At 39.8% G+C, this 25556-nt stretch overlaps 1 protein-coding gene across 5 annotated transcripts in view; it reads left to right on the top strand.

The window, feature by feature from the left end:
• The window catches only part of EDA (ectodysplasin A), a 293287-nt gene that overhangs the window by 116262 nt on the left and 151469 nt on the right, over nucleotides 1-25556 (top strand). For all 5 annotated transcript variants that reach the window (XM_088471168.1, XM_088471167.1, XM_088471164.1 and 2 more), the window contains exon 2: nucleotides 18977-19073. In XM_088471168.1, the coding sequence (XP_088327294.1) occupies nucleotides 18977-19073 (97 nt within the window). The remainder of the gene's footprint in view (nucleotides 1-18976; nucleotides 19074-25556) is intronic.

Here is a 25556-nt window from a genome sequence, read left to right as displayed (position 1 = left end):
TAAAAAAAAAAAGTTGGGCAGCTTCCAAAGAACTATAACCAGATGGATTAGGGCCACAATCCTATTCTAGCTAGGATCTCCTCTCATTACACTTGCTCGGTTGGCATCATGGGCAGCTAGGCATTGAGCTTCTCTTATGTAGAGTGGCTAAACTATCCTCTGTTCATGCATTCACCAAATTTTACAGATTCCATCATTTTGCGTCCAATAATTCTTCTTTTGGACGAAAAGTATTGTGTTCAGCCAAGGCTGAGCATACCCTCCCCTAGAGGCAGCTTTTGTACATTTCTATGGTCTAGTAGTGTCCCCTAGATAGAGAAAGGAGAACAATTTTGGTCTTTACATTTTACTTAAATCTCTTTCAGAGCCATCTGGGAGACACTACGATCCCTCCCTTGTGAGTGTGAGAAGCATGTAATTCTGTCCTTCAGCCTATTCTTGGGGCTTTTTAAGTTCAAACTGAGGAAGGGGTGAGAGGAGCATATATGTTATAAAAATTAACTTTCCTCTTCAGGGTCCATAGGGGGTCCACAGGGATCACCATGGGGTATGCGGTTGGAGTGATCCAGGCACCAAACAATTAAGCTTTTAGCTCCCAGGATGCCTCGGTCCTCCTCCACATATTCCCCACACCGGCCACAGGCATTCAGTATTTCGTTTGGTGAGGCAGGATTAGGTTGCACTTTTAACAGGAAGGGACTGCTTAGCGGTTCCAAGCTTTTACCGCAACACCGGTAACCAGACTGGTGATTTCAACAGTCACCAGCAGAGCTCAGCTAGCAGCAATGCTGGGACCCAGGACTGCGGCCGGAGATGCAGGTAAGCACTTGCGGGTAACCGAGTGTGGTAGTTTGTGCCTCCAGTGGTGGAGACCCGCTGGTGGTCGCTGTGGTGGGGCGACCGGTGCATCCGCTCCCCCACTGGATCACCGCGGCATATCTCTCTAGCGCTGGGGAAGTGTAGTAGCAGTTGCTACTGGTAACCAGCGCATCCGGGGGTTAATGCAGCAAAGGTGAGGTAGGCTCTCCCTGGCAGCCCCTCCCCCAGCCCAGATTTCGATACATCCAAGGTTTTCCCACGTCTTGGTTGCTCCTCCTACTCTTCTCTGTATATGAGACGCCCAGCGACCACTATTCAGTGCTCTGCTGAAGCTGCTGGTCTCAGGAGGTTTTGGATTTAGTCTCTCTGTATAGAGGCCAGGTTATACAGTGCTCAAATCCTATGAAGCTTTGTGTTTTGAGTAGTTGATTCAGAGCCAATTGCAAGTATATTGTTTATGCATTGTATGTGACATGCTAGCTCTGCTGTGTTGATAAACTGCCTTTATTTTTCTGACTGTCAGTTATAACTATCACTGCTTTTTCTCCTCAACCCTCTGCTACTGGTGTTTTTTTTTTTTGTACTTCACATTTACTGTGAAGGGTGTCACATTGCATTGTTACCTTTTATACTTATTAGTAAAGGTAAGGGAAAACAGGAGGCTGAGGATCCTGGGTTGGTTTCATGTAGAACCTGTTTGGTGGGTTTGTCCCCTCAGGATTTCATACAGGATGGTTTGTGTGCTATTTGTTATAAAGAACCACCTTTCCACTCCACTCCACTAGCCCATGTACAGAAGCCACCCTGGGTGTCCTCCTTGTCTCAGGTTATGATGCAGCTAGTGGACCGTTTGGCTACTCCCACGCTGCCTCAAACTATTGGGTACCCACAGCAGTTACTCGCCTGCTATGTTTGTCCCCCCTATACATTCTTCCTGGATGGATGTTTATGCCCACTCAAGTCAGAGTACGGCTCAGTCTGTTGCGTTTCAGCAAATTCTTCAGGCAAACAGACCAGTACCCACTAAGGCACCTAGGAGTACAGTAACATTTTATCAGTCTGCCTAGCTTGTAGATTTTGACGCATCATCAGAGGGGGTAGAAGATGCACTTGGCTCTTCTCATGGGTCCCAGGAGAGGAGGACCATCCTTTGACAGTGGATGTCCCTTCCCTGGTGAGGGATATCAAATCAATCCTAAATATAGAGGATGATGAGCCAGCTCCTAGACCTAAGGCTCTGGTGTTTAAACGCCAGAAGGTGGTTAAGGCTGAGTTTCCTAAGTCTGAGCAGCTTACTGAACTCATGGGGGAAGTATGGAGTATTCCTGATAAGCGGTTCCATGTTACAAAATGATTAGCATCTATGTACCCTCTGCCACCTAGCAAATGTATTAAGTGGGAAGTACCTCCTATGGTTGATGCTCATGTGGCACGTTTATTCAGGAGCTCTATGTTGCCTATACTGTCCGCATCCTCCCTAAGAGATCCTATAGATAACAGACTTGAAACCTGTCTTAAATGATTGTTTTCATTGTCTGGAGCTGGGTATCCAAGGCCATTGAAGAATGATTTGGGGCACTGGAAGACAGTCTACCAGATGCTAACAGAAAACAGCTGACATATATCTCCCATATACAGGAAGCAGCCTCTTATTTGGGAGAAGCTGCATTAGACCCTGGACTCCTGGTTTCTAAGGCTTTGGCAATTTCGGTTGTTGCTACTAGAGCTCTTTGGTTAAGGTCCTGGACAGCAGATGCGGGATCCAAGAAGGCTCTGGAATCCCTGCCTTTCTCTGGAAACTTACTATTTGGAGCGGAATTGGATAAGATAGTGGCTACTTTGGCAGCCTCAAAATCTGCCAGTCTACCATTAACAGCATTCTAAGCCTAGGCAGTCCTCTTTTCGGTCCTTTTGCCCTTAGGGAAGAGAAAAAGGACAGCCTTTCTCCAGACAGTAGTTTTCGCAGACCCACCAAGCCACAAACTAAGAGGTCTTGGGTGGTCAGACATCCAGCTTCTAAGCAGGATGACAAACCCTCCACCTGTTGGGATGGACCTCCTCCTGGGGCATCCCAGGGTGGGAGACCAACTTTTTCAATTTGCGGACTCCTGGCATCAAACAACACAAGAAGCCTGGGTCCGAGAAGTGGTCTCTCAGGGGTACACCCTTACCTTCCTGAGGCGTCCTACCCAGAAGTTTTTTTGTACAACTCTGCCATCAGACTCTAGCAAGGCCTTGGCCCTCCAGGAAGCCATTAATTCCCTGCTGCGTTCAGGGGTGATAATCCTGGTTTCTTTAACTCCTCAGGGAACAGGTTTTTACTCCAATCTGTTTTTGATTCAGAAGCCCAACGGATCTCATCGCCTATTCTAAATCTGAAATCCCTCAACAAATTTATCCGAGTGCACAGGTTCCATAGGGAGACTCTACGGTCAATTGTTTAGGTATTGGAGCCCAGGGATTTTATGGCTTCTTTGGACATTCAGGAAGCATACCTGCATGTGCCTATTACTCTAGCCCACCAATGGTTCCTACTGACCATTGCCTGTCTGCAGACACATGGCTGGCTCTTCAATTGGAAATAGTCCTCCCTTTCTCCAACACAGCTGATGGTACATATAGGTGCACTCCTGGATTCTCAGGCACAAAGGATATTTCTGCCAAGGGACAAGGTCTCAGCTGTACAATTTCGCAAATTGCTCTGCAGTCGAAGGGTATCCATTCACTCATTGATGCAGGTCCTGGGGGTCCATAGTATCCACCTTTGATAGGGTGGAATATGCTTATTTCCACTCCAGGCCTCTCCAACAACAATTCAACGGCCTGTAACATCTGATCCGTTCCCAGACATTTTTCTCCCTCCGGAGGTCCGGCTTTCCCTCTTATGGCGGCTGCAGATGTCTCATCTGGACAAGGGTTGCCCCTTCTGGATCCCAAATTGGATGCTCCTCACCACGGACGCCAGGCTTCATTGATGGGGGCGCGGTGACAGGTCATCATACCTTTCAGTGAAGATGGATAACCCAGGAAAGTCACCTGCTCATAAACATCCTGGAGCTTTGTGCAGTATACAAAGCGCTCACTCTGGCATAGGACCTCCTCCAAGGCAGGCCAATTCAAATCCAGTCAGACAATGCGACCAAAGTAGCCTACCTCAATCATCAGGGAGGGACGTGAAGTCAGGCAGCCATGAGGGAAGTGGCAAGCGTTCTGGTCTGGGGAAAACATCATCTTCCGGCAATCTCGGCAATGTTCATTCCCAGATTCATCAACTGGGAAGTGGACTTTCTAAGTCGTCAGGTCATAACGCTGGAGAATGCTCTATACCCGGATGTCTTTCAACTCTGGGTGGACAAATGGGGACTACCAGACATAGACCTCATGGCCTCACTTCACAGTCACAAGGTCCCCAGGTACAGGTCCAGGACCAGAGACCTCTCAGCCACCTTCGTGGATGCTCTGGCAGTGAGGTGGGACTTCAAGCTGGCATACCTCTTTCCTCCAATCTTCCTTCCCCAAGGGTCCTCAGAAAAATCAAGCAAGAAGATTGCACAGTAATACTGATAGCTCCTGCTTGACCCAGGCGCCATTGATTCACCAACCTAAGGAGTCTCTTCATAGACACTCCATTTCCTCTTCCTCTGTGGCTGGATCTTTTAGCGCAGGGTCCCTCCCTGCATCCAGACTTACCTCGTATGTCTTTGACGGAGTGGCTCTTGAGTCTTCCTTCTTAAGAACCAAAGGTTTCACCAGCTCTGTGGTTCAGACGATGCTCAGGGCATGAAAGCCTTCCTCTGCCCGCATCTATTACATGGTTTGGCACTCCTTTTTTAAGTGCTGTTCCCACAGAGGGTATGACCCTAAGGTCATTAGGGTTTCCCAGGTATTTTCTTTTTCTCCAGGCTGGGTTAGACCTCTGTCTCCACCTGGCCACCCTGAGAGTTCAAGTTTCTGCACTGTCAGTTTGGTTTCAGCAAAGGATCACTTCCCTGCCTGATGTTAGAATGTTCTCCGCTTTCTGCTGTCCTACAATGTGCGAATATTGAATGGTTCTATTTATTTAAATTTTATGTAATCATAATTTTTATATGGGTAAAAGTATGGTATATTTATGTTTTTAGTCCTTTTTGGTTAATTCATTAATCCTTATCGTTCATCTGATCTGTGTTTTTCTTTATATTTATTTAGAGGTTACTTTATGTGTAAAATATGTATAGTTTATATATTTTTAGATTTTTTTGCACAATTGGCTCTCTTGTATTCACCCAGCAAAATTAATTATTAACTAATAATCAAAAGCAAAAGCTATTTGTATTATATGCTTTTAAAATTTTAAGTATCCAATGCTGAGACATGCTGTGTTTTCAACAATGAATTAATAGTATATAATCAGCCTATAAATGAATACTGGTGATTAATTGAAGATGGGATTGGTTACTACCCATTTACATAGCTACCCATGGACATAATGGCTTCTTCAGCCTTTTGATAAAACCCCTGTGAGAGGGGAAAAACGCGTCAAGGGATTGTAACTATTACTGCATCCATTCCTGGTTGGAATTTGAGACCGCATCAGCATTACATCAAGCCGCTAGGAGCCGGAATCAGCCACCACCCCGCTTATTAAATCATCTGGAGTCAGGAGCCTGCTGGAGCAGACGGACTTCCCGGGTGTTTGTGTTGATGGCGAGCGGCACTGTGCAAGCACGAATGTAGGAGTGCAGCACATCGTGTCCCCTGACTGTAGTGGGCACCGCGGATCAAATTGCCGGAGTCACCTGTCCCACTGTCTATCTAATTAACGGCGAGTAGCTACCTTTATTCCATTCAATTATTGGAGTACATTACATTTGCTACTTTTTATTCAAGCCGCTCCATTCATTCTATTAGGAGCTCCATGGGATATATTTAGAATTCCCCTTTAGGAAGTCACAGGGAAGCGGTGAGTGCTTCACATCTATAGACACTCCGCTGACCTCCTTCCCTAATTTTTTCCCCTTCTACCATTGTGGATATCAATCCATCTATTATTGTTTAAAATGCTCTTTTATGGACATTTATTTACATGAGTTTAATCCTACTATCTATGTATTTCATGCATTAACATTTTGTCCTATTTTATTTTGCTGATATTAATTTTTATTCAGGAACTGCAGTTCTAGTTTACATATGTAAATAAATTGTTATAATTTTTCTCAACCATCTATTTGGATTGTTTTTGTGAAACACAAGCGCAGACATATTTTTTGTCTATTTCTACTTTGATGAGAGGAAACTCTATATGTCAGCTGCTGTGTAATCACTGAGATCCCTAATGGAAAAAAGCGCTCCAATGATTTTTCACTTGTTCTCCGCTTTCAGCCTTGTTTTGTTCCTCTGGTGGCCCCGTGGAATTTGACTTTGGTTCTCTGGACTTTGCAGGCTCACCCGTCTGAACCCCATGACCTAGTAGACTTCAAGTGATTGACAGTGATCTCCTCTGCCCTCAGCACTCTCTTGTCGATCCCTCTTTTTGATTTTTCACCAAGATAGAGATGTCCTCCATACCCGGGCGGGTTACCTTCCTAAAGTAGTATCCTCTTTTCATGTAAATGAAGAGATTGTGGTTCCAGCCTTCCAATCCAGACCTTTCTGCAGGTGAAGCCTCCCTGGATGTGGTTCACGCTCTCTGTATCTACGTGGATCATACCAACTCCTTTAGGAAATCAGACGCTCTTTGTGTTGTATGGCTTTCACAAGCAAGGCTGGCCAGCTAACAAACAGACTCTGGCTCAATGGCTGCGAATGACTATCTTTCAGGCTTACACGCAGGCTGATCTCCCTGTTCCAAACACGGTGACAGCACATTCTACTCGGTCTGTAGGACCATCGTGGGCATTTTGATGTAGTGCCTCTTCTGAACTATTGTGCAAGGCGGCCACGTAGTCTTCTGTCCACACCTTTCTCAGATTCTACGCCTTTGATTGGCCTCTGAGGATGCTTCCTTTTGAGGGGCGGATTCTCAATTCTTCTCAGGAACGTCCTCACCCTTAAGGGAACTGCTTTAGGACATACCCATGGTGATCCTGTGGACCCCCTATGGACCTTGAAGAAGAAAATAAGAGCTATGGTAGACTTACCTTTGTTAACTCTTTTTCTTTGAGGTCCATAGGGTCCACAGGGCACCCACCCTGACTCACTTGGCTTCATTGGGTATTTTTTTTCTTGTCAAGGATTCCCTCATCTTGTGCGACAGTGTTTCTGGTGTACATTGTCCTTGCATCTCCTGCCTAGGGCTTGTTTACAAAACTAAATGCCTGTGGCCGGGGGCGGGGTATATGTGGAGGAGGACCGAGGCATCCTGGGAGCTAAAAACTTAACTGTTTAGTGCCTGGATCACTCTAACCACATACTCCCCCATGGTGATCCATGTGGACCTCAAAGAAAAAGTGCTAACAAAGATGACTCTACCATAACTCTTATTTTTTTAAGTGCTAGCTCCTCAATCCTCAAGAAGTGTCCCCCAGATGGACTTGAAGAAACACATTTAATGGTAAGTACCAAAAATCTTATTTTTTGTCCTTTTATGACTTTTAGTTCGTTATATAGTTACTGATGTATAGAAAACTTTGAATTGATATTCAAGGCAGGTATATGTAGCATTAAATGTCCATGTCAAAATTTACAACAATTGAAAGTTTGCAAATCATTCCAAATAATATGATGGTTCTATAGGTGATCAATACAAGTTCATTCTCATAGATGCCATAATTGTCATTTCAGGCAATTTTTCGATTGCTTGTTCTGTATCTAGCCATCGTTCTTTCTTTTTTTTTTTTTTTTTTCTAAATTCAGAATATATGTTTCCCTTGAAATTAGACCATTTATGTGAAAAAGAAAGTACACCCTCTTTCAAATGTTGGTTTTTACATATCCATTTTAGGATGCATCAAAATAAACTGGCCCTGTATAAAACAATGTTAATGATCTTAATATCAGAATATAATAATCATTTAGTTCATAACTTTTTATAAATGTAGTCTTGTGTGACAAATAGCCCAATTAATCTGCCATGTATGAAAAAGTTTCAGTTGGTTGTAGAATCTTTATGTCTTTCATTGTATTTAAGTTTTTTTGTCCAACTAAAGGTGCCCATCCACTAGACGATTAAGTTGAGCGATTGAACAATTATGATTGTTCAATTGTTTGCAGATCATTTGCAGAAATGTCTAAAACGACCAGCGATGCGCGTGCCCGCTGGTCGTTTAGACATCTATCATCGTGCAAATATGCTAGTCAACCTGACGATAACGTCAGGTTGAGCATGTTTACAGATGATTGATGAGACTGCTCGTTCAGTGCAGGCTCATCACAGACTGACAAACGACTGCACGATTACAATCGTGCAGTCGTTTTCATGTCTGCTAGTGAATGGGCACCTTTACACCTTGAAATGCCACCTCCATTCAAGACATTCATTATATACTGCTCTTATTCCAGATTATAGCTGTTTTATTTGCATTGAAGAACACAAGTTCAAATCTAAGTGAAACCGCATTACAAATGCAGATGTGAGGCTACTTGCCATTGATGACAGCAAATTCCATTATTAGACATGTTTCTTTACATTGTACAAGTGCAGTGGTTCCTAATCGTTGTGGCGGTTGGCACCACTTTGATTCCCAAAATATTTTATCTCACTCGCTTGAAAAATTAGTTCATATTTATATATTGGGAAATATACATTTATTGCTAAAAGCACGCGAATGCTAGCATAAGCATGAGAGGAGATAAGCACCCTGTTTTTTATTGTAGCAGTACTGGTTAGAACTGGGTTTGTGGTCGCAGTCATGTTATTGGTATTTGTATTGAGTCAATTAGAGTTTGACAGCCTATCAGGGACCTGTTTAGGCGGGCTCTGTTTAGGGTTATCAGTGCACTGGGAGGAGTCAGCTTCCTCTTTTCCAGTTGTGATCCCACCCACCCACCCTGCAATTTGAATCGGCTTGGGCCGATGTTATTCGTTGGAGTGTTATTCTTTGTTTTCTTCCAATAGGTGAGTCGCAGCTGGCGGAAAGCAGTGCTCCTCGGCGGCTCAATTTAGTGCAGCTGAACTTGGCTAGCATCCCCCCTTTGAGGAGGCGAGTCGGTCGCTGCCTTAGGGGAGTACCAGGTCTCCATCTTATGGAGGGATCAGCACTTTGCTAGATTAAGGGGAGATGGTACTACTCGAGATAGCTCGCACTTGGGGGTGGAATCTCCACCCCCATCTTAGTAATACATTCCGCTTATGGGCTGTAGCCGAGTTAGCACTGCTTTTTCGCCACCATGCTCGATGCTATTACAGATCAATTACAATTCAATTAAATAAATTTGGCTGCGACCTCTTTATTGCAAATCTATTCAGTTGTCAGTGTCGTTATTTTAGATGTTAAGTTTAAGTTAAGTATGGTGAAAATAATAAAACTATGGGTGACTTAATATTTTTGTGTTTTTAAAATGTAAACATGGTCTCTGTTCCCAGTTGCTGTTTTGTTTACTAAATTACCATCATTCATATAATGAAGCTAATAATAAAAGAGATCCAGTATCCATCTCTATAATATCTCTAACACCTATATTAATATTATTACATTTTATTTATAGGGTTCCACAAGTTGTCCGCAGCGCCGTACATATATCAACAGTAGGGTAGTTCAGGGTACACAGAACATTACATTACAATACAGTAACCAAAATATAAACAGAGCACAAGTAACAATTAACAACAAAATTTTCCATACACAATACAGCTGGGAAGGTGAAGGCGGTCATTGAAGTGCTAGAGAAGAGGACTGTGAGACAGTAGGAAGGAGGACCCTGTTCCTAGGAGCTTACAATCTAGGGGAAATATCCATTGAAGAATTCACTCAATTGTTGCAAATGTATTGCAGCAGCTGGGGAAATTGTGTTTATCATTTTCCAAAACCGTTCCTTCAAGCCAAGGAATATTTTCAAAACTACCTTTTTCAACACAACATACTGTATTCACATTTTTTCAGCTAAAGCAAATAACTGTTCTTGTGTGGTTATGTTGTTACAAAATCATTACATTGGTACAGTATGTTTAATTAAGCTGAGTAAATATATTTGTTAAGTTGGTCAATCAATGTGTTGAATCTTTTCTTTTAAAGTGATCAACTAATTTAATCTGTTAATGAGAAAAAATAATTATCCAGGTTTTTATTTTATCCCTTTTTTTTAAAAAATTATAAAATAGGAAAATGAAAGTCACATACTGACAAATTGCACAATGTCAATACATATAATATATATACAAATAGTTGCTGTATTGTGTGACATAAACATATAGATAAAATAAAAATGAAACAATTCCACTTTGATTTGTGATTTTTTTTTTTCGCTACACAATATAAAATGAACATCAAAACAACAGTGTAGAGAGGGGGATCAGGTGAGGGGGAAAAATTAAAAAGGCATACTGTACACTCCTACAAATCGGAATAAACATAATCTATAGAAATGAATAAAACACTAGAAATCTACAGTCTGTAGTAGGGTTAGACAGCAGTATTATACAGTACCGGGGAATTGTCTATGGAAGTAGAGGTACCAGGGACCACAAGCATCATGAAATGTATCTACTGAATCATGAAGCAGGGCAGAAATGTATTCCATGGAAGCTGTATACCATATTTTATTAATAAGTGCCTGTAAAGAAGAAGCAGGAAGTTGCTTCCATTGAACAGCAATTAAATGTTTGGCAGCATTAAAAATATGGTTACAAAGTTTAGTTAAGGACTTTGAAATCCCTTTCAAAGGTTTACATAGTAAGGTATTTAGGGGGTCTTTAGAGGAGGACAATCCAAGAACCTTACTAATAAAAAGGGCAAGGGCTTCGTTCCAGTAGGGAACAATCTAAGGACAGTCCCACCAGGTATGCAGGAATGAGCCTTTGTGACCACAGTGCCTCCGGCATAAATCTGAGGCGGTCGGAAAGATAAGATAAACTTTTTCAGGGACCATGTTCCACAGTGTATAAATTTTGTAGACATTTTCTTTGAAGTTAGTATTGATAGATGTTTTGGACACCCATTGTCTGATGTTAGACCAATCTTCGTCTGCTAGATTTAGACCCAAATCCCCTTCCCAGGCCTTTTAAAACTGGATAATTTTTTTTGTGTATTTCAAAAACTCTGCTTGTGTCCCTTGGAAAGCTGGATTAGGTTGGTATGGTAAAGAACCACAATATGAGCAGTCCCAGTTTCTTAGCAAAAGTCATGGAAGATGCAATGATTAAGCTCCCATTTTCTCATGTAGCTTACTACACTAGAGCCGGCAACACTTTAGAACGATCTGACGAGCAAAGGGAGTCTGCATCGGCAAGTGCATACACACTTGCACGATGCAGGGGCCAACGGCGTGATGGAGGATGCCATGCTGCATTCGGCACCATGGCATCGTACAAGATATTGTCTGATTGACTGTGCAGCACAGCCAACCAAAAGAGATCGCATGTAGACGTGGGAGCATGCAAATTGGGCATACACCCTTAATGAAATGCTCGATTTGTCATTCTGATTTGCCCAGAATCGACAAATCTGGCAGATATCATTCTAGTGTGTACCCACCATTACTGCTGCAGATAAAACATATTTTTCAATACTCTGGCAAAGTTTTCAGTCTAACATTTAGGGCCGAATTCAATTAGCCGCGAAAAGTGCCATTTGGAGAGAAGTTTTCGCCAATTGCACTTTTCGCCTGTTTTCTACTTCTCTCCGTATTAAATTCCAGCACGTTTTCGCCTGCGCGAAGACTTTACATGGAAAAATAGGCGAAAAAGTTTCTCCACATGTAGGCAGGCGAATTGGAAGTGCAAAATCTTTATTTTGGGTACAAATGTGGGGATTTTAGCCAGAACCCTTTGAACACCCCCCCAATGACTAATCGGTCAAAAAAATGTATACAATTTTTTTAAAATACCACGAAAAATTACATGTCATGTTTGGGGCGAAAATTTAACAAGTGTTGGAAAATGGGTAAAAATGTGGGGGGGGGGGGCTGTTATTTTGGGGGGCTATGCTGATGAGACAGGTGTTTTTCAGATTGAAGGAGGCTGCAGCAGGTGTTTTTTTAAGTTTTTTTAAAACTTAATTTTAGAGACATCAAAATATACTAGTACCCATTTTCATGTACCCCAAATGTAACTACGGTACTTAATTTTTCTGAAAAAAACATTGCTTTCTATAATTTTCCACACATATGCAAATATGCATATAACAGCCCTTTGCCTCAATATACAGTAAGTTCACTAAATACCTTTATTAGGGCTACTACTACTATTCTATATTGATTCCCAGGGTCACTGAAGCTTTTTATGGTGTACAGACTGATTTCTCCCAAAAAAAGATGTTCGCGTTTTTGCCTGTTTTACAATTGAATAGGGCGAGAAGCGGGGACGTTCATGGAGAAAACATTTCGTCAAAACAAGCGAATGTGGCCAATTCATTCCGCTTTTCGCCAGATGGCACTTTTCGCGGCTAATTGAATTCGGCCCTCAATGCTTTATTGTAATTCATTCTTGACACTTGCAACAAATCCCAAATTGTTTAATTTTGCAGGGTCACCATCTGCAAATTGAGCCTCACATTAATCTGGTACTTTTGTTGTCAACTGCAGTTGTACACAAACGTAAAACTCACAATTTCCTTCTCTTTTACATATCACAGAAATACCAGCAGCTGACTGCAGTTATCAGCATAACATACAGCTGAGCACACACACTTTCACAGGCTGGCTTTAGTGTCTGCAGTTTGTATCCTGGCTGATATCTTGAATACGCGATTGGTTCATGTGATATGAAAACATGCATTTTCTTGTCTGAATTCAACCTAATAAGATATTTGCATTTTCCAATTGGGTTTGACAACTCCTTAGCTGCTGTTTTCATTTTTTTCACTTGCAAATAGATTTGCAGCTTGATAAAATGTTTCTAACAAGGGCTTTTGAATTGGCGCAGACACATTATTGTAATGGTACAGCCAGTATCAATTTGTGCCTCCTTATAATTCAGGGGGTATATATACCAAAGTGTGAATTTTTCGAAGTGGAGATGTTGCCAATAGCAACCAATCAGAATCTACTTCTAGAAGATGATAGCTAAAATCTGATTGGTTGCTATGTGCAACATCTCCACTTCTAAAAACCGACACTTTAGTAAATATACCCCAGGATGTTAAGTTAGCAATGTGTTCTGCAGCTTGACCACCATGTTGCTAGTTAAAATGTCCTAACAGTTTCAAGGATTTAAGATTGGCATTAAAAATATATATTTCAGTTTATTATGCATTGTAATAATTTAGTACCATCTTTCTTTGTTGCACGAGTGGATCTATAAAGAAATATACACTTTCCATTGGAATATCTTTGATTTGGCAAGGGTTACTGAAATTGAAATAATCTCTGTAATGTTCAACAAGTGTAATATCTATACTAATATAATAGTAATGTTGTGTCTGTTCCAAGTTGGCGCAAAAACTACTAAAGCGATTTTTATGAAAACTGCATCATTTTCTAGTGGAACCGCCTAGAAATAATCTGCACTTTGTTTCATCTTGATCTGTCAAGTTAAAGCTGAGCAATGCCGAAAACAAAATTTACTGACATTATCAATGCAAGACAGAGGTGTGGCATTATAAGCACGCCCGGTAAGGGGTGGGAAGAGAGGTGCTTTAGGTCTGCATTCACTAGAATAGGATAGATTTCATAGCAGTCTGTGCACAAGGCACACAGTGACATTGGTGTGAGTGATGGTTGAAAGCACTGCTGCCACCAGTCTGTATAGTGCTACTGGTCACATGGGCCACTCCCAAGACAGGCCCCCCATGCAAAGCAATACAACTAGAACACCTCATATAAAAAAAATATCGGCAGAAGCAATTAAATCAGGGGCAAAGCCATGGACAACAGCTAGTTAATTTTGAACATTTATATAGAATGGAACATTGTTACCGAATGTCTTTTTTTCTATTTATTTGATGGCAGTTTTTACAATGGGTTAAGTCCTTTTATAAGTTGGTATTGTCAGTTATGTAAAAGTATGCTCCTGGATGGTATATAATGTGGCTTTTGCTCTTCCTCTGTATTTCAGTAAACTCCCACGCTGTCTATGTAAAATATTTAACATCTGATACAGCTTGGGTTGGGAACCTATTCTGCCATGGAATTCTCTGAAGAAAAGGCATAATGTAACGTAATTAGCATTTTTTCCTTTAGTACTCCATGGAAGAACTTAGAATTGGATCTACCATTCTAGATTGAGATCTACCAGGGCTAAAAAGGAAGAAATTAAGCCACGTATGCTATTTAAGTGGTGGGTGGAGAACATGTCTCTCAAATGAAAAATTGTCAGTGGATAAAATAGCTAAGTGTGAATGAGTAGAGAGGTTATGGACATGGAGGTATAGTGATTACCATTGCTTTCTCACAGCCCTGTAGTCAAGGGTTGGAGTCCAGTCAGGGCCCTTTCTGTGTGAAGATCATTTGTGCCTGATGTACTATACCATATTCTGTAACCTAAAAGGAAAGCATTAAGGTGTAGAATGGGCAAAATAATCAGACCTCAACACCTTTTGGGATCCTACAGCAGTACCTTAAGGCCTCATACCCACTAGTATTACATGACATGTGTTTTAGTGGTTTCAACACTATATACAAGTGTCTTGGCTATTTCAAAACACGGATGGCCTCACATTTTGCTGTAGAATACATCTAGAGATGTTCATGGTGAGCTGAACAATTGCAAGGTATCCAGGAACTGTAGCAGCAATAAAAAAAACCTCCCAAATCATCACAGTTCAAAAACTATGTTTGGCGGCTGTTATAGGAGGACCTTGTGATGCTACAGCACTTCGATTTTTCCAAACATAGTTCTGTCTATTCAGAAGGCTACTGTTCCAGACGTTTTTTTGTTCACTTGACACCTAGGCCCTCATTCAGACCCGCTCGCAAGAAATTCTCTCGCTCTGGGGGTCGCTATGAATGGGGCGGCTGTCGATGTTGATCGACAGCTTGCCCCATTTTGTAGGCGGGGAGGGGCGGTGGCTGGCCTAAAGGAACGCCTGCTGTTTGGGGGCGGCCCTACTGACATCACGAGTGATGTCAGTAGTGAGCTTCCGTCTCTATTAGAGCCGAAAGCTCACTGGGGCTTGTGGCAGACGAGACCTTACCGCAAGGGTCTCATCGCAAGCCAAGATGGTCGAGATGGTCAAGACCATTGCAACGATCACCTGGCCGCTCGCTAAATTTGTGGGTGGTCACCCACAGCTTAGCGAGCGGCCAGGAGGCCGGTTTTAAAAAAAAAAAAGCGACTGCCCTCATTCAGAGCGAGCGCTCGCTTGTTGCGAGCGGCTCTGAATGATGGCCCTAATCCCAACTGCCAATATTTTAGCATGAGTATTGGGCAGAGGGAGTAGAAGGGACTATCTCCTGGCTACCATGAAAGTCCTTTTTTATGTCATAGTCTTGAATGTTAACCATTTTACATGTTAATGAAGGTCATTAGCTGAATGTAGCTTTTTGGGTGAATAATGGGACTTGACCTTTGAGTGGGTTTACTGGTATGTACACTTTTGCGAAGATTGGCAACTATTTAAATGTTTTTTCTTTTTTAATTTTTTTTCTCACTGTAGAATGGACTTCAAGTTTCTATAACCCTTTCCTGACTGATGAACAACAACAATTAATTTCTGAGATCATTACAGATGTCTCTTCAAATCAATTAAATCTGAATCCACAAGACCAAACTGCCAAAGGTTCTGGTTTTATAGAAATATGGGAGCACATCCTGATCAAATGATGAAGTGCATCTGCTGTAAAAAGCAGCACATAAAAAAGCCCTTGTATTTTACATGACTTTATATTAACATAATTAGTTTGAATGAAATCCTATAAGTGTCTCATATGGAACCCAAAAGAAAGTATTGTGCAGAAGTCAAGTAATACTCAAGCTCTGTGATATGTATGTCCTTTTTTTCTTGCTGAACCCATTCACTGCTGAGGTTTTTTTTACCCCGTGCTGATCGTATTTTTGCATTGGCACATTCTAACATCAATATTAGTCATTTCTAATACGTACAAAATTTGTTAGTATTTTTTTTTTTTTTTTTTTTTTTTGAAGACTTAATTTTCAGAAAGCACCCGGAATATGTTTATACATTCATATATAGCAAATAAAATGTACCTAAAATGTAAAAAAATTAGGGTTTTATTTATTAATGAAATTGCATAAAAATGTGTGTATGTATGTATCTACAGTATCTATACCTAGTATAAAATATAGTCTCTGGTAGGCATCTGTCAGTTTGTTCTAAGCTCTTGAACCACTGCACGGATTTTGAAGCAGTTTTCACTATTCTATAGACCATTTGCTGAGGAAGGTTTAGGTGTATTAAACATTAATGTATGACAAAAGGGAGGCGAGCAGTAACGATTTTGGTGAAGCAAGTCAATAAAAAAACGGATGTCCAAGTGCTTTCTTTGCTTGCGCTGCCTAAACCATTAAAGATATATCACAACAATGGACTTTATTTTATAGCATGTAGAGATTGATACGTGTTATTTGGTTTCTCCAGAAAAATTTATGTAAGCCCTGTTTAATGATACAAATTTTCAGTTTTTCCCTTTTTTTATGATTTAATTTGTGTGAAAAAAACGATTCTTTCATTTGAAACGGGTCCAATTCCCAGTAAGAGTCTGATTTAACATGACAATAATTAAAGCACACTGACAGACACTTAACGTGGCTGGAGTTGACCTCAGTGGAGACTTTTTCTCGTGTACAACTTGACTTCACCTTTTGCACGTCAGATCAAAACTAAATCTTTTTCTGTTGACCGGAGGAAAAATGACTTGTTGTCCACTTGAAAAGTGATCCAAACACGGTCACTGCCCTCTGGCTTAGTGATGCCTCAGTCTTAGTCTTCTGTGCGATATTCAGTGGCAGTTTCCATAAAGTTGTTAAATTCTTGTTTTTGATTGTATCCCTGAAGAATTCCCCTTGAGGGACGAAATGCATAGGGTTACCTTACCCATCTGCCATCTGTGAGGTCCCCACCAATGGGCTCACACCCTTAGGGGTGTTGGTGGGGTATAATATCTGCCCTGCAAAGGCGTTGGTTATCGGACACCGTTTTATATGATGGTATAATTGCAGGACATTTCCACTCTCCATATGGTATTGTTCTTGATTAGACACACAAAGAAAAAAATCAAGAAAACAACTATTGGGACTCCACCAACATTAAAGATCCCCAAGCATTTGCCTTTAGGATATGAACTGTCTAAATCAAATATTACATTGCTTTTAATATATTGTTTAGTAGCGCCCTCAGGTTCTTTATTGTTGTATATTATTAATTAGGTTACCACTAACAGGGGTTTCACTTTGAGGTGCTGCTGCACTGGTCTGACATTAGTGCGAAATAAGGCGAGATAAAGGTATTTGTTATTTCTTTTATATATATATATATATATATATATATGTGTGTGTGTGTGTGTGTATGTATATATATATATATATATATATAATATTTTTTTTTTCTATAGCACAAGGCATACCATTATTAAACTTTGAAGACATACTGTATCAAATGAAGGCACCCAAATTGTTTGGCGAAAAGACAAAATCTACTAAGAGGGCACATCATTTTAAATATAGGACTCCCCTCTTTCAAATCAGTGTGCCCCGAGTTTGCAAGTACCATTATGGGGAGAAGGGCACATTTAGTACCCTTCCCATAAATGGAAACCATAATGTTTTCCATAGTGTGGGATGAGATTATATGGTGGGCAACAACATTTGTAAGAAGGGACCCTTGGGTGCCCCTGAATTACTGGGAGCCAGGATGATATTTTACTATCCTTGGGCTTCCTTATTGTTTTAATGGCTTATTGTCTGATTACAAGCCAATAACGTCTATGGGTGCAACTAGTTCGAAAGAGGGAATACTACCAGCACTGTATGTACCAGGATTGGGGAGAGACCTTAGTCATTGTCTGCCATGTCTTGTATTGTAACAAAGTCTTTCTATAATATAGAGGAGCACCATAACACTCAGTAACAACATCATCAACCGGGGCTACAGTGTCACTATTGTTAGCCCTCCTGCCCGTTTTTATTTTTTTTTTTATTTTCTTTGCTCCACTGCAGATATCGAGTGGTACTCGTCCTCCACGGTCTTGATGTATGTGCAGAGGATGAGTTCCATTGTCTGCAGTGACTAGGTTAATTAACTTGTGTGAATTATCTGGATGCCACTTTAGAGCTTGGACTTTAAATTGGCCAGAGGACAAAAAGATAAAAAATGTTGTCAATCATAATTGTTTCAAAGAAGCAATGCACACAAAAAGGTGATTTTTTTTTTGTGGTTTTTTTGTAACATATTTGGAGATACTAGTTGTCATGTGTAATTAAGTAAGAATATTTCATCTGTAGTCATTTCGGTTTATGCAGAGATAAACACATGCTTTATTGAGGAGTGTATCTTGTGTGTTTCCACACTGCGCATGCTCCGGAATTTTGCACACACAGTGCAGACGATGCAGAGTCCTGCATGTCTTGATTGCATGTACACTTTGCATGAAGCGTAACAGAACATCCTTACTTTACCAAAGATCAGGGATGGCATATTAACAGAGGTGCCATTCTGAGGTGCACATAGTGTAAATGCACCTTTCTTCAGGTGTATCTTTTGCACCTATCCTTTGTGCACAGTTGGTGTTGAGTAGTAGTAAACCATGAGTAGGATGCGGGTCCACTACTCAGTGTGAGAGCGCATACTCCGATTTCCATCAACATCTGTGTTTGGCTCTTTTGTGTATATTTTTCCTCAATGTGTGCAATATGAGTACATTATACACAAATTCATTTTAATATGCACTACTTTACACATTTAGATGTATTTCAGTTTAGTAGGCAAGGGATAGTGGGACATGAAGGCAAATTCTATGATTTAAGGAAATTAAGTGATGGTTTTGGTAACTAAAGCATGTTGTTCATAACTTTTTAATACAACCTGATAGAGATGCTTGAGATTTGTTTTCATTCAGCACTGATATAACCGTTTCATTATAATATGTGCTGAATGTAAATTTTTATTTTGTTTTCATTTTGTTGTAGATGACCCTTTTAAACAGTGAAGAAAGATCACATGAGGAAGAAGGCAGCAGGCATTTACGAAGGACGCGGCGGAACAAAGCCAGTGAAGGCTCTGAGAGTAAGTGTTGCTTTTACTCCAGGGCTTTCATGATCCCCAATTCAATAGATGGGGTGAACTTGGCCTGATCTGCTTTAGCTTCATATCTTTAAAGAATAAAAAGAAAATGGAAAGGGATAGGAGTATTATAAGGATTTTCACGCTTCAGGTAAGATTACATCATTTTCCATCTAGTCTTCTACATTACAGGGTTGTAGTGGAGTGATTTGTAGCAGATATTGTTTTTAAAGATAGAAATAGTAGAAGACAAATATTGCTTCTTTACAGTCTTCTTTTTCTGTGTTTAGCACAGGAAAATTAAACAGATTTTCCAGCTATTCATATTGTGCTAAATTAAGGGCCTGATTCAGACCTGCTCACTAGGTGCGACCGCTCGCTCCCAGCGTATGGAAATTCAGCTAAGTGATGTCAAGGTAGCCTCTCGCGCGGCAAGGCATAAGCACGCCCACTATGTCTTGGCGAGCGATCACTTTGTGTTTATAGGCGCCCACCAGCCTATCTTTAGCCGCCCACTAGCGTCATCTCCAGGAAGTATATGCAACAATCGGTACATCGGGAACCATCGGATCAGACCGCAGCGCTTGCGGTTGACTGTACCCTACCGCATGCACTGCGAGTAGCTCAGTGTAAAAATCTACCAGGTGCCATGTAACGCTGCCTGTTAATTATGCACGCCCCAGAAACGGCGTGAAAACACTCTGGCACGCCTGCGTCTGCAACTCCACTCCCCAGTTACTACTGGCCTGCCCCTGTTACCACCCACAAATGGCCTCTCCTGTCTCTCACTCCAATGAGCTGTCTTTGCAGGGCGAGCGGGCACATTCCGTTCGCTCGTACTAGTTTGCGCACTGCGAACTACACGCATGCGCAAATTAGCGAACATCGTCTGCAATGAGCGGCCGCTTGCTAGCGAGCGGGTCTGAATCAGGCCCTAAGTTCTATTTTAGGTTATTTTGCTTTAAGTGTTAGGTTTTGTTTGGGAGGCAATCATATTTATAGGGTGTGCAGTGCAATACAAGGACACTTGTAAGGCAATATGATAAAGGTACAGTAAGAAAGCTTTAACCATGGTTCTCTTTTAATGCAACAGTAATAATTTTTACAAACGTGGCAACAAAAAATTATGCTGGGCATACAGTATACAATTTTCTGGGGAATCCACCTAATATTGTCAGATTGCCAAGATAACTGTTCTGTGTATGAGAATATTGATCGGTCTGGCATGCTGAATCATCCAGTGTGTCCGTCAGATGCGTTATTTTGAAGTTACAAGTCTGCCATATTAGGCAGTATATGCACTGAACTGGCGGACGTTACTCCTGTTTCTTCACATGGGAAAATAGGGAAAATTTCTCCTCTCCAGATGAGGAAGCCAGATAACTTGGCCAATACACTGTGAGATATCTGAGAGGGTATGGCCATCATATCTGCTGGGTATCAAATAATATGTCTTGTTGGTCTGACACACATTTTATCTGTCAGTGTATGCCCAGCATTATATTGTTCAATACTGGTCAAAGCGCACCTGAACATGTAGGATGGTAGCCACTTACTTGAGTAAAAAATAAAAAGGAGAGCTTATAATGTGAGTGTCTGATGTGAAAAGATAAAAAGGGATGGGTAAGATGTAGGGAATAATAAGGAGCGCTTATAATGTGAGTATCTGATGTGAAAAGATAAAAAGGGATGGGTAAGATGTAAATATCAAAAATGTATGTATACGTACTTCTAATTATGACAAAATAGTAAGGGTATACTGAAAAATAAAATAAATAGAAATATAAAAATGAAATTTACTAAAAGAATAAAATAAAAAATGGAATAAAAATAAATAAAACTAAAAATTAAAAATAGATGATAAATATAAAAATAAACAAAGATGTAAAAATATATAAAAAATAAAAATGTTTAAATAATGTAAATATTTGTATTATATTTTTATCAATGAATTATTTTTAATTTCTTTTATTTTTATCAATTATTTTAATCTTATTCTGTGTATTGTTATATTTTTTGTTATTCTCACTACTACCTTACTCTTTCTTCATAATTACTGTAGAAGTATACATACATTTTAGATATTTACATTTTATCCATTCCTTGTTATCTTTTTACATCAGACACTCACAGTATAAGCGCTCCTACATTATTATTATTTTTTTATTATGCCCAACATTACACTTTTAAAATTGGTAGTCAAAATACTATATATTAATACTATTAATTGATTGATACTATAATAATTGTATCAACTTTACATTGTAACTCTTTTAGCTCCAGCATTACATATGACCAATGCTCCTTAATTTACTTGTCTGTGTGTATAATTTAGCATTTTGAGTTTTTCTCATTCACAGCTACAATTAAGGCCTGGTGCCATAGGGATCAGTTAACCCTCAGAGAAATACTGTATATTTTGAATGTGGTATGAGGCACTAGCTCTTGGTAATGCTCCAGCAGCCAGATCTTTAATGAAATAATCAGAATCAGTTCTTATCAAACAGTGCTTATTGACTCAATTATTATTACATAGTTCTAAAGATTGTTGCAAGAACATATTATATTTTGTTGTTGTAAAGCAAAATTTTAAATGAACACCTAAATTATTAATCCAGTGACATTCATTGCACAGCAAATTATTACGTGTCTATTTATCTGTCTAAGCTATTGTATTTTCTAAACTTATTACTAAATGTAACTTGATCACATTGTACTTCTGCTAGTTTTTTACTACATGATACTTGTTTTTTACATTTTAGTCCATCATCCTCTATGTCCACAAACTCTGATTTATTCTATGTTTTTTTTGGTTGTGGGGATACATATAATTTTATTATTTTACAGAGAAGCTTAGAATTTTTTTTTATTACTTTTCCACACTTATTTTAAATGCTCATTTTCTTTTGTATCCTACTTGGGAAATACATATTATACTTTTATGAACAACATGCGTTTACTTGTAGAAATATTCACTTAGAGGTTATTGAACTAGAGCTAATTTTGAAGCAATTAAATCACTTGGGTAACTCTTTAGAAAGGGAAAACCCCAAACCAATATTTACCAAACTTGCGGACTCTTTTAAACATGCATTAAAATACTTAGGGGTATATTTACTAAACTGCAGGTTTTTAGAAGTGGAGATGTTGTCTATAGCAACCAATCAGATTCTACTTAACATTTATCGAACACATTCTAGTAGATAATAGCTAGAATCTGATTGGTTGCTATGGGCAACATCTCCACTTCTAAAAACCCGCACTTTAGTAAATATATCCCTTAATGTATTAGCTTCTAAAATGATCTTTTTAACACTTTTAATATAAAGAAATACTCCAATGACAATAAGAAATAATGTTAAAATGTTTACGGAGCATATTTATTTATTGCTATTCATTAAAGATTACCACCAGCAATGGCTATCACCAATTTATTCCAGTTCTACTGCACGTGTTTAAATTGACTTAGCAATGTGCTGAGGCTGTCTGCACTTGCCTGTTGAGTGGTCATTGTATACTTACTGCTGCCAGCCATTGTAGCTGGAAAGTACACCATGTCCAATTACTTACCCTTCTTCATAAAACAAGGTGAGTATTGATGTGATAGAAAACCAACAGATTTCTATTAACTCCTAACTAAATACAAAGTAATGAAATATTTAAAAGGGTATTATTATTATAATTATTATTATTATTGTTATTAATATACTAAACAGCCTATAGATTTATTTGACTAGATCGACTCTAAATTCAGTACTTATTACGACTCCTAACTAAGTACAAAGTAATTATTGTTATTAATATACTAAACAGCCTATAGATTTATTTAACTAGATCAACTCTAACTTCAGTACTTATTACGATGTCTAGAGCATGATCAAATAATACCTTTTCCAACCTATCCGGTCACATGCTACTGTTTTGTACTCTGATTGTCCCTCATTTTTATTCCTTGGCTGTTTCGAGCTTTATCAACTGTTTAACCCTTCTAAATGAAAACCTGAAGGCCTTTTAAAGATATGTAGTACACCTACTGTACCTTAACATTACTGTTTCAGTCATGTCTGCATGTGCTAAGAGGGAATGGTTTACTGAATGCTCTCCAACTGGAAAATACAGTTCAATGTGTTAGCTTTCCATGACAATGATTTGCATCTAACAATGGGATCTATAAACAAAATACTTTTCTAATGTATCTTTTTTTGTACTGTTCAGAATTAGAATTGATTTGTTCGTGCTTTGTTAAAATTGAAAAGGTGTGTTTGATGAGAAAAACATTGGCATTACTTCTGATAATGCTGCTTCTACTTATACTGGTAGATTCAAAGCACATGGTATTTGTCCTTCCAAAGGAGGGAACATTGAGTGTTTATTACAGACAATCTGGTAAAAATGTTTTTTTTTGTCTGCAGTAAGAATTAATTTTCAATATGAAAATATTTTCTAGTTCATTGAATTCCAAATAGGAGATTTGGAAACCCATAAGTCAGTTTCTGTTGCTGTTGTTGTTATTACCAAAATCAAGAAGGATGAGAACATGCTGAGTGAAGTCTGCTAAATCATAATTTAGTTATTTCTTAAGCTAACATGGAGATGTTTTGCCAAAGTTATGTGTGTTGACATTAGTATACTTATAAGCCTAAGTCCCAATTCAACTTGGCAACACGCATTACATGTGCATAGAAGCATGCAAAATCATGTTTAACATTTATAGTATTTTGTTTCAGTTTGATATATTTTCCAAGTGGTGAGCGAAGACTGATTGCAAACAGATATGGTTTTACTTGTCACTAACGATGCTGTGTAGTTGAAACGGTTGTGCTAGAAAGCTGATCATATTTTATTTACCTTAGTCATTCTGCAAAAATTAGTTTTTAAGAAGTTGTTCATGTAGAAGAGATTTTAATAAATCATAAACCGAGATTAACTGGGTAAGAAGTACGTACTTGTTCTTCTAGGCATTTGGAATATCTTTATAATGTAATTTACCAAATGTTTTGTCAGATGTATCTTGGGCATGCGGCCAGCGGTGGATCTAGGGGTCAGGCCATCTCTATGCACAACGTTTTTGGATGCCCGCTGCCAACTCCCCCTTCCCCAGATTCTGGCGAGACTAGGCAGTCTTTGGTTACCTATTGTTGTTTTGTTTTTTTGCATTTTGTGGGTGTCTATTGTGGGCTAAGAACCTCCTCTTTCAGGCTCCCAGATTGCACATGTGATGTGCCCATGACTCTCCTCAATACAAACCTAATCTTCCTGGTCCTGGACTGCACATGCTCCTGAGACTACCACTGGTGCATCATGGGGGATGTAGTTTTTGTTCTGTGTCCAAATACTGCAGCTGAATTGGGGCACTGGAAGGCTCTGATACATGGGGACTGCTGTGCTGTCCTCAGCTAGTGGCACCCCTGGGCACGTGTCTAGTGAAAAATCCAGCACCACATCCAGCTACTAAACTATACTTAAACTCTTACAAATTTAGGGCCTGAGTCAAAGTTTGTGCAAGTTGGTCATAAGTGCAGACATCCTGCACAGTCGGAAATAAATCAACTGTATTCAGAGTTTGCTGCATCTATGCGGCCAACAAGCCCCTATACATATATGTAAAAGTTGTCATCATCACTATTAATGCACATTTGCCCCAGGCCTATCCTGAATAATTCTGCATAGCTCTTAACCAAATGGGCTTCTCTGCCAGCCGTTACACAATAGGTCACTTCCTGAACAACCTTGGTGAGCTTACTCCTGGGGATTCCCTCTTACTGCCAGTGACAGCCTGTTAGATTTCTCCTACTGCATCACAAGCAGTTAATTGCTACCCCCACCAGTCTCCTGTTAAGTCGCTGCCATCACTGACATTGGAACTGAAAAGTCCCCAATGAGGTATATGCAAACAAATTGACAGTTATATAGACTCACATTTAAGAAACTAAATGACAAAACCTGAGTTACAATTAATAAAACCTTTTATAGCTCTTGTTTTCATGTAACAATTCTGTGTATCTGTGTATGGTGTGATTGCAGGTGATCCGGCTAGTACCCCCGCAATTAAACATTGTGTAAAGTTATGCTAACCTGTGCTGTATGAATTGCAGGCGCCCACTAAATAAGAGCCGCATAAACCAAGTGAATTCCCCATGAGTTGGCCAAGGTGTACTACCATCATCTAGTAATAAGACCTGTACATGTAGTGGGCAAAAAAGGAAAAGCTAGTGTAAAGTCAATTAATAGTGCCTTGAGCCATCGCGGGCGATATGCCCCATGGCATTTACTTTGTTATGCCTGGATTGCGTAGAAGGGGAGCAGCTTCAGTTTTCCATTAGAAAGTCACTCAATTGAATAGTTGACAATAGTGGAACATGCTGTCTCATGCATCATTTTAGTATATTCCATTAATGCTAAGTTTGGTTCAGGCCATGATATGGACAGCATCATGGTAATGCTCTTTAAACCATTTGGCTTCCAACCATGCTCTGTGAATACGAA

The sequence above is a fragment of the Taudactylus pleione genome, unplaced genomic scaffold, assembly GCF_031769625.1.
Source record: "Taudactylus pleione unplaced genomic scaffold, aTauple2 ptg000111l, whole genome shotgun sequence".
Taxonomy (NCBI): Eukaryota; Metazoa; Chordata; class Amphibia; order Anura; family Myobatrachidae; genus Taudactylus; species Taudactylus pleione.
The sequence above is the reverse complement of the archived record's forward strand: the minus strand, read 5'-3'. Positions and strand labels throughout refer to the sequence as shown.